Source organism: Syngnathus acus, chromosome 21, assembly GCF_901709675.1.
Source record: "Syngnathus acus chromosome 21, fSynAcu1.2, whole genome shotgun sequence".
Lineage (NCBI taxonomy): Eukaryota > Metazoa > Chordata > Actinopteri > Syngnathiformes > Syngnathidae > Syngnathus > Syngnathus acus.
The window spans coordinates 5,699,552-5,715,826 of NC_051105.1; the positions used below are offsets into that span (position 1 = coordinate 5,699,552).

Genomic DNA, 16,275 nt, shown 5'->3' on the forward strand with positions numbered 1-16,275 from the left:
GGAAGGGGAGGTGGAGGAGGAAAGAGAACAGCAAAATAGTGTGTGTGTGTGGGGGGTGTTGACGAAAGACTTGCATTTGCGTGCTTCTTTAACGTTCTTCTGCAGGGGGTATTTTCGACTCATTGGCGTTTTGGGCTACGAAGGAGGGGGTCAGGGCCTGACGGACAAAACGGCCGTTGTAGCGGTGTGTGCATGCCAGCAAAAGGCATCTAAGCATGAGTGGCAGGAGCGGCGACCTTCCAAAAAACGCTCCGACTTCCAGTCCTTGCGAAACAAAGCGGACCGCCGCCTCCTCCTCCTCGTCACACTGGCTTACGCTTTCATGTGTCTCCAAAAGGCAAACGCACGGTGACAAAGGGCAGTCTTGGCGGAATCCAGCCCACACCGGAAACAAATACGACTTACTGCCGGAAACGCGGACCAAACTCTGACATCGGTTATATAGGGACCGAACCGCCCTTATGAAGGGTTTCGGTACCCCATACTCCCGAAGAACCCCTAGCAGAACTCCCTAAGGGACCCGGTTGAACACCTTCCCCAAGTCCACAAAACACATGTAGACTGGTTGGGCAAACTCCCATGCACCCTCAAGGACCCTGCTGAGGGTCTAGCGCTGGTCCACTGTTGCAAAGCCGGGACGAAAACCACTATGCGATCTCCCGACGGACCCTCCTCTCCAGCACCCTTGAAGGGACCTTACCAGGGAGGCTGAGGAGTGTGATTCCTCTGGAGTAAGGACAAGCCTTCCAGTTCCCCGTCTTGAAAAGGGGGACCACCACCCCGGTCTGCCAATCCAGGGACAATGTCCCCGACTGCCCCACACGTCTGGAGCCTTGAGGAACTACAGGCGGATCTCATCAACCCCTGAGGCCTTGCCACCCAGGACTACCTTGGTGACTTCAACCTCAGACATAGTAGAGCCCACCTCAGAGTCCCTAGGCTTTGCTTCTTCACAAAAAGCCCTCCACCACGATAAGGTGACAGCTCACCAAGGGGTCAAGAGTCCCATACAAACCCTAATACAAGTCTGAGTCCAGCAGCTGTAAATCTTCATTGAGGCATGCCACCTACGTAAGACCTTGAAATGACATTTTATAATTATTAGTAATATGAAAATATTTTAGATGAGCTTCATCCTACAATTCAAGTGTGATGAACATGTTGGATTGGTAGGCTGTAAGAGAATTATAAAAACGATTAGTATGAAATTTGTTTAACTGTAGGTGTTGTAAAGTTGTCAATAAAAAACTAGACTGACACAATACATCAGAAGCGTGTAGCACATACTTACATATACAACAGGGATGAAAACAGGTTGCGATTCTGGACTGTAAGTATGTGCTGCCATCTGTAGATCGAACAGTAAAAGCCAAGTGACCTGCTGTCAAGCCGCATTTAAAAATCACCTCAGGCACAGAATTAAATATAAATAAAAAGGCTTTTATTAGTAAAGAGTAACAAACCAGCAGGTTGATGGTTGGTTAAAGATGCACAGGCGTGGGTCGCTTTATTCAGCAATGTGATGAACAGCATTTTGCATGAACATCAGAATATACAGCTCAGATCAGCAGTTTTTTTTGATGAGAAGGGATGCGGAGTTTTACTGCCGCGACCATGTGGTAGTTTAATAACTCTTTAGAACTTTGATACTAAAAAATGCAAATAATTGTTTAAAGCCGTCAAAGGCACCCTCTGCTTCAAAGTAAATGCTTACAATTGTGTATAAAATGCTTCCATATACTCGTATAGCCTGTTCTAGGTTGTTGACATGGGGATAAAGGCGGACTACGTACACCTCGGAAGGATCACTAGTCAATCCCGGGATCATTCTGAATTGGGCATTGCAAGGGTGGCCAGCTCGGACTAAATTACCAATGGAATTACATTCAGATGTTAAATACAAGCTTTATGGATGCTGGTAAATAAAAAAAGCACAAAGTTACATTGCGGAAAGTCATTTTCCACATGTGCTAGATTCCGATTTTTTAAACAGAGTCTGTGATTTGACATGCACGGTGCCCCGGATTCTACATTCTACATACGACACCACACATTATGTTGTAAACATTGAGCATGAAAGCTAAAGTAAGTCTCCATGGTTGTGTTCCAGTGTTCACATGTGGTCCAGGACAAACAAGGAATCCCTCAACCTGCATGTGGTGACAGGTCCAGTTTATCCCGTGATGGACATGTGTGAAGCTTAATTCAGTCTGTTGTTGTGAACCAGTTTTTTGAACCAGTCATGTTATATGATTCCGGATGCGTCAACATCATGATGAAAAATCTGACTCTAACCACGATATCAATATGAGTTTACATACATTGTACCATAGAAAACAACATTCAGTGTTGAGTGAGTGTATTCAGTCCATCATAAACCGACAGCTAAACTAAGTCAATAATAGATGAGTTGGGGAAAAAAAAATGGCGGAATTGTTAATCGAGCACAAAGTTGGAAGCATTTCAAATTCTATCAGGATCAGAACATGACAAGCAAAAAAATTTTGTTGTTCAGATTTGAGTTCATGAATGGATAAGGCTTAATACTACATTCTTTATGTTGCTGTGGGAAAGTTGGTCACTGACCGTCTCGGTCAAGCTTTGACAAAAAAAAGTCGAATTTTTCACAATTATAGAAATCGATAGTGAATTTCTGTGGGTTGCACCATATTTCTTAAGTGAAGCTTAAGTCCCTGCTTAGACGCAAAAGCTAATGTTTGTGTCACTAAAGCTAACGAAATGGGAATCATGATTAGCTGAGAGCAGCTAAATTATATAAGGTCATCCAACATTGGAAAAACAATTCAAAAGGTTGATAGCACTCTGCACATACCAACAACAACACAATGATTCTCTGAGCATTGTAAACGGATTCAACACCAAACTTCAAAAACAACAGCTAGCGGCTAGCACTATAATTCACGATGAAGCCTTGGCCTTCATTGTCAGATCGGATTCCACAAAGAGATCGCAATGTTTCTTCAGTGGTTCTCACCTGAAAATTATCAATAATAAAAAAATATCAACAGGCCACACTAATCTACTATTGATGGTTTTGACATTATTTTGTTAAATAATCCGAATTTGGCATGACTGGGTTACAATGCTGTCCTTGGGTTAGGTTGACCGTACCAGCCAGCAGACTATCAAGGGTTGTGATCCAAACACTGTTGGAGTGACCCTGAGCAACATTAAGTTGTCCTTAGGTAAAATATATGTGAGGATGCCTCGGGTCATCCGTCTCCATTTTGTCCTTGAGTGACAACATTTACCTTAAGAGATTCTTCCTCTGGTTTGAAGACCCAGGAAGGACATCAATCCAAGTTTTGTCTGAATGTTCTTGACTGAGCAAAAGCACGTTATTATAACATGAAATAACTGGTCGGGCTTAAACACAAAAATAATTTCCTGATTCAAATATCTTACCGAGTGTTCCTGAGCAACCGCAAGTTGTCTTCTGATGAAATAACTCCCGTCGAGTTTAACAACCTAAAAGGAAGATTACCTCCTCATTAACGTCCATTCACCTCATATTGGGAAAATCCAACTGGTCAGAAGACTACCGTAGTCATCTCAGTGCTTTCAGCCAGGTGTACTTAAGCATCACAGGTTGTCTCAAGGTAACTTAAAGGACACAATGATTTCCAGTTCCCCGTGGTCCTTGAGTAAAGACAATTTCTCTGGTCACAACTTTCACAAGACTACAAAATTTGTCTCTAGCTGAAGTCATTTAGCAGGTCCATAGGGGAACAAGAGCATTCACAGTGTGTCTAAAACAAAATAAGTATCTTTGGGTTCCAGGCAGCTTGAGTACCAGAGTCAAGATTGATTCAAAGTAACAACACAACAGAAAAAAGCTTAGATGACAAAATTTGATCTGCTTCTAAGGTGTCAGAAAGACCGATAATAGCGGACACATTGATGATTTCGGCTCCCATGTGTGAATAAATACATCTGATAGTTAAATCCAGAAAATATATTTCCGATCTTGTGGCAGGTCTTGCTACCAAGTGTCCCATCTTTGTCACAGTGAGTTCCCCATACTGTTACTGACCAGTCCCTTGATGTTGGTGATTGGACGAACATCATGAAGTTGTCTTCTCCGATCAATGAACGTGGCCAATCGTGTCGTGTCCAGAGGCGTTTTGGAGTACTCCCCGCCGTGAGCGCCTCCGCGCCCAACCCAAGGGTGCTGCAAACAGGAAGTAACGGTTGGCCTCTTCCTAGGATCCTGCAGGAGCACAGACGATATGAAATCCCTCGCTGCCTGGCTCACGTCCTTGAAGTAATCATCGGGGAAGCAGAAGTCAAGGCGGCAAATGTTGACGCAGGTTTCCTCGGGAGATTCGTCCAGAAAGGGCGACACGCCGCTGAGTATAACGTAAGCCAGGACGCCAACGCTCCACACATCGGTGGCCACGGAGACCGGAGTGCCACAGATGAGCTCAGGTGCAGCGAATTCCGGGTTTCCTAGCAACAGGTGGACGTAGCGGCGATGTGCCGACAGCTGCACGGCATCCCCGAGGTCAATAATTTTGATGCGTGGGGTGGGAGAGTGAAGCTCCACCATGATGTTCTCAGGCTTGGAGAGAAAAGGAACAAAATCCCAAAGCTCAGGATCGTTTTCGAGCACGAGCGATCTGAAATTAGCTTTCCTTCGTCAAATCTCACCTTCAGGTCCAGGTGTGCAACTCGGCACATGTGAAGATGCTGCAGGGCTTCCAGGATTTCTCGGATGAAGAAGGCCACTTTTTCCTCCATCAACTCATCATGAGCCACCAGGTAGTCAAGGAGACGGCCATCTTCCAGCCTGACAACCACATACAAATATTGGTACGAAACATCATTTGGCACTTTTGTTCTTTTTCCACATGCAATTTTCTACATCTTTGTATTCTCCCACAATTTGTGCAACAATCCTTTGTCAGCGAGATGTTTGATCACTTACAGCTCCAGGATCAGCATCACTGACGTGGGGGACTCGTAGGTGTCCAACAGCGCCACCAGCTGGTGGTTCTGCACATGTCGGAGAATGTCGGCCTCATGAGCCGCCTGCTCCTTCTTCTGCATTTTCTTGCTCACAAACTTCACCGCCACCTGCAGGTGACATGGTGTATAATTAATCGACATTGTTGCTTTCCTTTATTGTTAAATCATCTTACCTCTTTCTTTGTGGACTTGTTGAGACATTTCCGCACTACAGAGAAACGTCCCCTGGTAAAAACAGCCAAAGGAAAATAAATGGTTCACATGTTTAAGTTGAAATGTTAATAATATTTAAATTCTGTGCATATTTTACCTTCCAATCTCACAAATCTCAGAGAATGTCGATTCAAAGTTTTCTTTCCACTGGATTCCTGTTCCTTCATACCCAGAGTCTAAAAAATAAAAGAATAATAATTTTTTATTCAGTGAACAGTCCAAGCTCCGGGGAACAGTATTCAAATTTAACTGTGCCCCACCCCATGCTGTTATTTTACCTTAATATGTATTTTACATTTCGAACTGCGCGGGGTTTTGCAAAATTCATCCAATCTCAAGAGAATTTATAATAACAGATGTCATCAATATTTTTTTTGTTGCTCTTAGTGTAATCTTATTTATTTCAATTGTAAGAGAAATTGGAATTAAGAACTAAAGCAGAAAGACCCCTGCTTATTTTTTTAAAATAAATAAACAGCAATAATTTAGATGAAGATTCATTACATGACAGACATTCCTTTTTTTGCTCTGTTCTTTTGTATGCGTGTGTATTGTGTTCTTACTACTGCTGCACAGTGAAACCATATTGGAGGGCTCTGACGGCGGACCAAGCCCCCAGCGGTTGGACGCTCGCACTCTGAACTGGTAGTGACCACCGGGGATGAGGGTGTCGATTTGAAGACACTCCTCCGTGCTGCTGGACACCTGCTGCCACACCAGTGAGTCTGGACGGAGGAGGAGGCGTCAACCTGGACATCTCGAAATCATTTGACGTCACAAGCCCCCAAAAAATGCCGCCGTACCTTCCTGACGGTACTCCACTGTGTAGCTGCTGACTGCACAGTGAGAAGAGGAGGCCGGAGGCGGCCAGTGGAGCATCACGGTTGTACTGCTGGCTTCTTGAGCCACTGGTCTGCCAGGAGCTGCTGGAATACCTACACGGCGATACAAAAATTGGGTTGGGTGTGTGTCCGCTTCTGAAATTATTTAAGCCAGTACTGAAGGCCTTGCTGGTCTTGATCATGAGTATCCACACAAGGTGCATTTACCTTGAACTTTGATGGAGGCGGATGAGGAGGCTGACCCATGATCATTAACAGCCACACAAGTGTAGATGCCGGTGTCCTGTGGCATCAGGTTACAAATCTTTAACAAGATGTCACCCGTGTCCCTGCGGATGAAAAACGGATTAGAAAAGAGCACATGTGACAGGAGAAGCTACAGAGACCAGAATGTCGGCGGCACCTGATGTCGATGGTGAAACGACTGTTACTGGTCACTGGGTTCTGGTCGGGGCCCTTCAAGGTAATGGAAGGTTTGGGTCGTCCACAAACTTTGCAGCAGAGAACCACCGTCTCCCCGAAGGCACACACCACGTCAGAGAGCGGCACAAGGAACTCTGGAGCCACTAGGGACACCAACCATATGACGTCAAAGAGAGAACATAGAATGTGTCAGATAACAAGGCTACAGTGTCCAAACTATGGCCCCCGGGCCATTTGCGGCCCACTGTTCATTTTTAGCTGATTTTGTTTTTGGAATGTGGAGATCTGCTCAGTGCAGAGGGAGATCCACAGTCAGTTTAATAAATATTGGGACACACCACCCCAATGGATTCAAAAAGTAATGAACGGGTGCTTTTAACTGCAGACTTTCACGTTTAATTTGAGATGTAGGAATTACAAAAATTAAAAAGTTGGTATGGATGGCTGCTACTTTAAAGGGATGATATGTAATGGGACAAATTAATAATCATAAATCTAATTTTCACATTATTTACGAACCAAGTATTTTTCGTCATATTTTCTTTTCTTAGTTTACTTACCTTCCTGGATGAAGTTTGGGTTGAGAAGCTGGAAAACAGACATTTATATAATTTGAGAAATTTCCCAACCTAATTGTATTAAATCATATACATCTTTTAGCTTTTAGCCAAAACACAAAGAAAATATTATTTTTCTGATGAGAAAACATTGGGAGATATTTGCTGTGAATAGCGATGGTTTGATTTAAAATACCTCCATGCCACTTTTTGGGTCAAGGTCGTCGTCACAGTCTGATTCATCTGACGTGTGAACCTCCTGGTAGAGGAAGCAGGCGAAGGGGTGGAAAAGAGAATTATGCAATAATGGAAATCAGTGGGAGAGCAAAGGAAAGGGACAAAGGGGGTAGTGTTTTTTTTTAAAAGGTATATCACAGGTGCTCACGAGAAAGTGTGGAAAAGAACAAGTAGCAGTGCCACATAGAAAAATATTACAGGAGGAAGATTGAGAGGACTTTGTTTGAGTCTTTTGGTTTTTGTGTCCATCAGCGGAGGAGAATCGTTTTGTTGATACTTCCCTTTTTAAAGTTTGCGTTACAACAAGGATCATTGTTTTCATGTGTCATGTTTAAACACTTTAAATGAATACTTGATGTTAATCAACTGGACAATGTTTTACATTGAAAACAAACACACATTATTGTACTCACTCTTGTGTTAGTCCAAAAATAAATGTACCCAAACCAAACCCAAATAAATCATCATCACAAAATGTTACGACTAGTAGCCACGCGCAATGATAGAAATATAAAATGAGACGAGAGCAAAGGAAAGCTAAACCCCAATGTGAAAAAAATAATATAAAGTAAAATCCAGTTGAGTATATTCCCCTAGATATTTAATTGTTAAACCCCCCCCCAAAAAAGTCACGTTTCTTAGCCGTCGGGACTTGTGATCAACTTTGCGAAACAACACAATAAACTGATGCTTGTTTTACTCTCATATTCACTCAACAAAATTTCGCTAACCTTTAAAGAACAATTAATTACAAACAGACTGCACCACATCCTCAGTCGGAGTTTATTGCCCGTGCACGGGATCTGTCTTCTTGGTGCACTCTGACTACATTTAACATGCGTCAAATCTGTTTGAAAAATAGAAATAAATTGGAAAATGAAAATAAAAATATATAAATGAAAAATAATTGGGAAATAATTGGGAGTGGTTCTCAACTGCTAGCAATCTCTTACTTCTCAGAGAGAATTTCCAAACGCACCCTTAAATAAGTCAGCTAGCTCTGTTTCTATTTGATTATCTCACTTGGTACATTTTATTCGGTAAAAAATTGTCATGCTAGTAAGTTAATGCTGGGAACAAGTTGAGAACCATTGTAATTGGGGTTGGTTGGGGAGAAAAGCTTTGCTGTGTCATTGTCGGGGTCACGTCACACCACAAACATGTGCACACAAACACGCACACACGTGTTAGCATAAAACTAAATTACTCACAAAAAGTTACTCTGCTTTCGGTAGAAAATTCATCATTACCCCAAAATCCACCAACAATTTAATGTTGAAATTTCACTCGAAAGCCAACTATCCCTAACTTTTTGTGAATAGTCTGGCGAGGGGCAGGCAGGCGACAGGCACACGTCGCCGTTACTCACTTTGCCCTTCGCCCTGGCAACAGGGGAGGCGAGCAGAGGGGGAGGGGGTGTGGTTTCTTTTGTCTTACGCAGGAGGCCATTCTCTTGACCTCTGACCACCAACGCCGAGATCTCCTTGGCCTCGGCACGCTTCCGAGCACGGAGCGTGTTCCATGACAGAGACTTCCTGTACGGTACAGGAACAAGACATGTCAATGGAAGGTTGCAAAAAATCCCGGACGTGACCAACTGGTTTTTGTGAATGCGTGGGCGACATCACTTGTTTTTTTTAAATACAAAAACAGCTTGCAAACTTATGCATAAATTATTCTGTGTGCATTATTATATGTTGGAGATGAAGTTTAGTAAATATGATATCCTCCTGAGTCTCAGCCTATTTGTGTCCACTGTAGTGCACATTTGATTTTTCTTTTGACTCATTTGAGCGACCCTAAAAAACATCCTGGTGTGCTCAGTAGAGGACATCTAGGACTTTCCAGTGATATCTCATGTGGGTGGAATCAAAGGAACCTTGTTAGCTTGCTGAGACAAGATGAAGACTGCAGCATAACACAATTGTCAGGAAAAGATAATGCTGTTCTAGCCATGCTATTCACGACAGTAGACATACTGTAAATCCGGAAAGTTATATATTTTTAATAAAATTTAGAATTTTGTGTTATTTATCTCCAAGAAGACAGGAAATAACAAAAAAATGAAATATACTGTATTGTTTTTCCCTCAAGAAACCCCAACGTCCAACAAAAAGCATGTTTCTTCGCATGTTTTTACTTGGAACACTTAAAGAAAAAATATTTTCTCTTCTTGTGTCCTACTGGTAGACCAGTTTGCTTAAATAATAAAATGATACACCTATCAATGAATACATTTGGTAAAATAAAATACGTGTATTGTAATTTATTATTATTAATATATTAAACTAAAATACAATACACAACAAAAGTATACATAAATAATGCGATTAAATATAACATGAATAAATGTAGAAAAATAAAACACAATTGAATAATTGACATTGATTGAAAATGTACATAGATAAATGTGGTGCAAATACGCTTCTACGTCTGGGAATGAAATTATTTGATGACACTGTTATTAATTATGCAGCTTTTTTTTTCCAGCAGTAGTTCTAACCTTTATGTGAAGCAAGATCGTACTAAAAGGTGTGTGACTGATGCATGACACTTCAGCCAGACTGCACTTGTGCATGAGAAAAGGGGGAGGGACCTTCGCTGGTCGCTCTTTGTTATTGTATGACAGTGATATAATATAATTTGGGGCGGGAGAGAGGCAAGAACCCATTAAAAATTTACCTTTTCACTCAAACTGCCACAGATGGCACCAAAGAGTCACCAATAATCACTTTTGCTACGACGACCCTTGCTTTGTTCAAAATTTCTATCCAAGTTTTAATTTTTATCTGGCAATAAAATTGTGCGCTCCATAAAATTTGGAGATACATTCTTTGGACAACAATGAAATGCAATTCCACATTTTGTTGTTTTATAACGAACAACTTTTAAAGATACATAACTTGAGCTATTTAAAAAGGTATTTTCTAAATTTAATTGTACATATAATATACAACATTTTCGCAAATCAAAATTAGTTAATGGGACATAGCACCTATTTTATTTCTATACGAGTCTATATATAGTATATATACAAACACAATAAACGTGTATTTTTTAAAGCCATTTGTGGAGTTGCAAACCGTCGATGTTAGTAAAAACTTAAAATACTTGAAAATAAATAAGGGTAATCTGACAACAACATAATAGAATGTATTTTGTAGATTTGTAAAGATAACATTTTCTGTAGTCAACACTTAGAGTACATGACGTGTATTAAAATAAAAGTAGCAGACTTGTCATGTTTGCTGCATGTTAGCTCTTGTAGTTTATTTACAAATTGTTAAAAACTACAAACTGTCCATCATCTCCATCTTCGTGACGCAGAAGAAAACAAACTTCTCTTGTCACATTTGCTTATTTCGCTACCACATGCTCACATTCAACCCAAAGGTTCTAGTTTACATATGTAAAATACATTTAAAATTCTTCTTCTCAGAGAGTAGCAACAGTCCACTACTGCCCGTGGCCATTTTGACGAAAAACATATTGCACAGCTTGACTTCATATTTTTCTTAAATAGTGCAAAAAGGATTTTCCGTCTTTGTTTTTTTTTTCTTCTTATAAACAGGAATGCTCTAGAGCCTCAGTTGAGACATATTTGTACAGTGAACTACTAACATAATAAACAACAAAAATCAACATGGAGGAAAAGGATCCAACTTTGTCCATCAAATAAAAATAATTAATCATCATAACAAGGCAACAAGAGGGGATTAACACAAAAACGTTTAAAGATTGCCACAGACAACAACAAAAATCTCCACTGCGGAGAACCCAGTCCTTTAAAAAAAAAAAAAAATCAAAATTAACAAACAGGATAAAACAACAATAAGAAAAAAAGCAAAAAAAAAAGCAGGGTGTTAGGAACTGAAATAAGTCCGGTTTTTAAGCTCCACATTCCAGATCAGATACCAGATTCTATCCAGTCTAGCTCTAGAGTTTGTTGTCAGCCACTGACTCAAAAAGTGGACAACTGACGCCAGTGTGGAGATTTGTAAATCCATCCGATCCCATCCAAGTGCTGCGGGTAAACAAGTGCTGTGGTGGGGACGGAGTAGAGTGGTGGGGGTCGGGACTTACTTGATATTGTTGGCGTCGGCCACCGCCGCAGAGAAGGACGTGGCGGAGGAGGAGTCTTTTAAGGGCTTGTGGGCGGGGCCCAGGACGTGCCCCGGCACCCAGCCCTCGGCAGCGGGCGACTGGCTGTCGGCGGGCCGGTAAACGAGGTACATGTTCTGCTGATTGGTCGCCAGGACCTGCACCGTCTCGCCCTGACTCACACATATCTCATTCTCCTTGAGCGCCGAGTAGTCCTGGGCGACACGCATGGTTGACGAGGCGCCGTTGCAGCAGCCGCCGTCGCTCTCCTGAGGAAGATGAGGATGGCGATAAGGATGGGGAGCGCATGGAGAAACAGAGGAGGAAGAGTGGGGACAAGGTTATAGGGTGCGGCTACGAGGGCTGGACGATGGTGCGGACGGCTGGGATGCCGTTACGGATGTCGCCCTGATTGGGGGTTAGGGTGGAGGTCGGGATCGAGGAGGGGGAGGAGGAAGAACAGCAAAAAATGTCATCATTGCCATCATTTACATTGCAGGTCTAAGCACCCGATCCCGATTATATTTTTAAGTAATCCATATCCGATATCATCGTGTTTACATTTGCTGAACACCTGAAAAAAAAACACTGCTTAATAAAAAATATATATATATTAGCTTTTGGTGTCCCTAAATGTATTTTTGATTACGATTTTTAAAAAAGTATTTTCTTTTTTCTCACACATCAGGTTTTGAGATATTTTGAATTTATATTTTACCTGCATAAAAGTTTTCCCAATATGGATTTTATCTTGATTATGCATGGGCTTGCTGGACTAAAAACGGTATCTGGTTTTGCCAATGGAAAACAAACGATGAATGTCAAGATACATGACAGTAGAAAAGGTAATTGTGCCAATCAACTTACAACGAAAGAGGTAAAACTATTGTTTCTATTGCTGAGAGCCTCAACTGGACTCACCCTGGAGTCGAAGCACGATGTTCCTCCATTGGAAGTCGACGTGGTCAACTGGCTCCGCCCTTTCTCGCTCTCCTTTTCGCCGAGGCCAACCACCGATGAGGGGCGGCTGTGAGAGGGCGTGGATGAGCGATTGCTGGCAGCTGAGCGGTTTCTGGTCAGTGACGAGCTGCCGCCGCGCTTCTGCTGGTACTCGATGGGAGACACAAGTGCTGTGTTGGAGAACGCAAAAGGAATCATCACCACGAGGTTCAAACTTTCAGGTATCATATAAGCGTTGTCGTCTTACCGGACAGGAAGCAGCTTTGATCGTCCAGTAGTTTCTGGATTTGTCTGACCCAGACCTGCTTGATTTCAACATTGGGCGCCTGGAGGGTGAAATGCTCCGCCGAGCCGCGACATGACAAGACAAACTTGGTCTGATCGTTGTCCACCGTCTCCTCCAGACCCAAGTAGGACACCTGAAGTGAAGACCGTTATCACTACTAGAAATAAAAAGTTCTCTGTCATAATATTGTTGACTCTGAACTTCTGTCTGATAGTCATCTGTTGATATGAAACCCAAATGTCTTCAGCATACAACAAAAACCAAATGAATTGACCTTGCAGTTCCGATATTTTTGGAGGGGATTGTAAGTGTATTTTTAAGTATAATAGCATTTGACATGAATTCTTGTCTGTTAGCGTTCATGCTAAACATGACATGCAAAAGCACATAATTATGTTAATGTTTGTCTCTCATCATGCCCTCTTAAAAAATCTTTTTACCCACAGATGTCTTAGTTGTGGTGTAAACACTGCGTTGAGTACCTTGATAGAGTTTTTGAACAGATATCCGGGCGTGGACGAGCCTTTATTGAGCAGCTCACTGAAAATGACGATTTGCTCGAAGAGGAACACCCGCCGTTCTTTGGCGCGCGACAAGACGCTGCCGACTTGCTCGGTCACGTAGAAAGTCTCCTGCTCCAGTATTTTGCCCTGATTGGTTAGTTTGCCCTACGCAGGAAAATCATCGGTCAACACAACAATCATTATGTCCTGATGACCACTCTTAAATTTCTTATCCTCAAAATGGCACACACGGTTTCAAGTGTACGTTTCACTCTAAATTGCGGATTTTCAACAATTGCGAGTGGGCCTCGAACCCATCCCTGGGGCTCACCGTATATTCAATTTCACATAAAACTAACATACCTCGTATCCTTGTAGCCGACCTAAGTTCATCATGTCGTTACACCGCTTGGGAACCTGAGACATCAAATCCAATGCTTGCTGTGAAAGAAAGACAAATTTAACATTAAAAAGTGTGACAGCACCAATAAGGACATTTCTGTTCCAGTACAAGTAGCTAGGTTTACCCTTATTTGTTTACAGTCCATTCCCGCCTTGTTGCTGTACTTCAGGAAATCCTACGATAAATTATGGCATGACATGAAAATAAAATACAAAGTCTCCACCGGTCATAAATATGGATCTGATGACATACCTTCAGTAGTAGCTGATATTTGGTGATTCTTTGGATGGGTTTGATAAGGTAATCGCTAATGGTCAACCGGGACTCAATGTCCTGCTGGATACCCTGCAAGCAAAAAGGACTTCAGAATTAAAAGGGGAAGTCACAGCTATGGTTATACTGAGCTGCACAAATTATTAGATTTGAACAAATATAGGCATAACTAGATAAATAGAAGTAAAGAGTATGAAGACAGAACTGTAGCAAGGAGTGAAGAACTTTACGGCTTCCACTCTTGTGAGAAGTGAGGTGTTTGTGGTAGTTTTTTTCTGGTCTGGAGGTCAGACGTGTGTCACAATGCATGTAAACAGAAAGAGTATAAAACATAACTCACGTCAAAAAAAGTGTCATATTCTGCTACAATGAACTCGGACTTGGGTTTGTTCTGACAGTAGACCACGTACATGTGCAGTTTTCTCTCCTGGGAGACAAAAACAACAACGAAAAAGTTGAGCTGGCGGACATTCACGGAGGACAACGCCCTCCTCATCTTCATCACTTACATGTTTGATGAAGAGCTCGGCGAGGTACTCATGGTTGTCCAGACATTTCTCCAGCTCTCCCACAAAGCTGCCAGGACAGAGCAGGGTTTGCTGCTAGCTAAAACCAACCACTCATTCCAACATTCTCACGGACTTACTTTCTGTGCCAGTCGTAGATTTGATGGATGTTGCCGAAAACAATTTTGTCTTTTCCTTTCATGTCTTCGGGAATATTTTGCTCTATTCTCTCCTTGAAAACCTGCAAGGACGGTGACATTGAATAATTATCCTTCCACAATCTTTAGCCCACACAGATGTATCTGCCCAACATAACCCAAATTGAATACGACTTATTCTGTTGGAGGTTCTGGCGAGCTGAGTGTGTGAACAAGTGTGTTAAAAATGACTAATTCACCTCAACCAAGACGCCCAAGTCTTTGACATAGATCTTCTCCGTCTCTATTAACTCCTCGAGAACGTACCTTAATGAAAAAACAAAAGGTCACATTATTGTTGGGAATATATCAAGAGCATTTATGACAAAGCGAGCCCAGGTGGTGGACTCACATGCGCTTCTTCATGGCTTGGGCTCTTTCTTCCAACTCAGTGTTTCGGGCCTGGACCGAAGTGCTTTGTTCCCCTGAGGAGAGGGGGGAAAAGGCTGGGTGTGCTCCTGGTTCTAAGTTCTGTTACACACAAAAAAAAAAGAAATTGAGGTTTTTTTTTTGTGGAGTTAAAGGTGAGCCATGTGATGCTCATTATCAGCAGTTCAATTTTTAGGAAAATGAATCAATTGAACTAAAACAAGGCAAAAAATTGTTGACATCATAGGTAACCAGACAAACAGACGCACACATGCAGTCACACACTCACCATCTTTGTTTTAACCAGTTTTTCTATGGCGCTAACCAGCTCGGCAGCGCAGGGCACCTCAGAAGATGACTGTAGAGATGTTAACAAGGATGATGGCTGAGAGAGGAAGACGACAAAAGGAGGCCAAAAAAACCAAAACAAGAGTGTGTTAGGAAGGACGGCGATAGTCAAGGTAGAAAAAAGTTTGGAAACTGAAAATGGACAGAAAAGTGAAATCTAATTGACAGAGGAAAGGATTCGTAGTTGGGACGATACAAAACTTGCCACCGTGTTTGAAAGTAATCATTAACACTCAATTTCACTTCCTTACTTGCACAGTTCTCCAAATAAGAGGTCAAGTGTGCTTGCTTTGAGCTTTTTAGCTGTCAATACCGGTTGAGGTTTACCGTAAACACAAACACAAAGATAATCAAGCACCAAAATGTTCAGCAAACCCATAAAAGTTCATCCCGGAAAAAAAGTGTTACGATAGCTCGAAACTTTCAAACCGCAACACAGACAAACAGAGCAACTTTCACACGCATTCGGGATATTCTGACTACGGGACTTTTTCTTGCTTCTTAATTACGCTGCCAGTAGATCTCTGTGCTGCTGGGCACAAAATGGTATTACAATGAAGTCACCTTGTTATCTTGCGTTGAGGGGTCCTTGATGATCTCCATGGGCGGAGGTAGCGGGGTGTGCGCCTCTTCATCCTGCTCCTCCTCGCCGCCGCTCTGCATGCCAGATGGCGTCTTGGAGAGGATGTTACCCGCTTTGCTGGGGATGTGCTGAGATGGGATAATAGGAAACATCATATTGTTCCACGAAATAATCATTAAACCGAAAAAATATGGCAGTATATAGTAAAAGAGTTCTTTCTTCATGATTGGCTACCTCATCGATGATGTCATCCTGTGGGTTAAGGTCAGGCTGTCCCTTCCTGCTCTCATCTCTTCCTCCCACCGGACCTGTCAATCAACCAGTTTAATTCATCATGACGCAGTGTTTATTGAATTTAAATGAACAAGTATTTAGTTATCTGTGTATCTATTTATTTTATTATTCACGAAGATGGCTAATTTGTGTGAAGGCAACACGCTCAGGAGATAACAATGGTGCTTTTGTGTGTGTACGTCAAATCTGTT

General features: G+C 42.1%; 1 protein-coding gene across 5 annotated transcripts in view; it reads right to left on the reverse strand.

Moving 5' to 3' along the window:
• Window positions 1-2,907: 2,907 nt before the first annotated feature.
• The window catches only part of kalrna (kalirin RhoGEF kinase a), a 60,040-nt gene continuing 46,672 nt past the window's right edge, over window positions 2,908-16,275 (reverse strand). For 2 of the 5 annotated variants that reach the window (XM_037280588.1, XM_037280591.1), the window contains 27 exons: window positions 16,025-16,098; window positions 15,772-15,918; window positions 15,149-15,244; window positions 14,843-14,961; window positions 14,691-14,757; window positions 14,434-14,534; window positions 14,297-14,363; window positions 14,128-14,214; window positions 13,767-13,859; window positions 13,639-13,689; window positions 13,475-13,552; window positions 13,091-13,276; window positions 12,570-12,741; window positions 12,284-12,492; window positions 11,345-11,631; window positions 8,631-8,796; window positions 7,221-7,283; window positions 7,028-7,055; window positions 6,448-6,610; window positions 6,252-6,373; window positions 6,006-6,137; window positions 5,766-5,927; window positions 5,300-5,378; window positions 5,163-5,214; window positions 4,949-5,097; window positions 4,672-4,810; window positions 2,908-4,582 (listed from right to left, as the gene is read on the reverse strand). In XM_037280588.1, the coding sequence (XP_037136483.1) occupies window positions 4,025-4,582; window positions 4,672-4,810; window positions 4,949-5,097; window positions 5,163-5,214; window positions 5,300-5,378; window positions 5,766-5,927; window positions 6,006-6,137; window positions 6,252-6,373; window positions 6,448-6,610; window positions 7,028-7,055; window positions 7,221-7,283; window positions 8,631-8,796; window positions 11,345-11,631; window positions 12,284-12,492; window positions 12,570-12,741; window positions 13,091-13,276; window positions 13,475-13,552; window positions 13,639-13,689; window positions 13,767-13,859; window positions 14,128-14,214; window positions 14,297-14,363; window positions 14,434-14,534; window positions 14,691-14,757; window positions 14,843-14,961; window positions 15,149-15,244; window positions 15,772-15,918; window positions 16,025-16,098 (3,647 nt within the window). In that variant the 3' untranslated portion in view covers window positions 2,908-4,024. The other 3 variants (XM_037280589.1, XM_037280590.1, XM_037280593.1) reach the window with 3 other exon arrangements.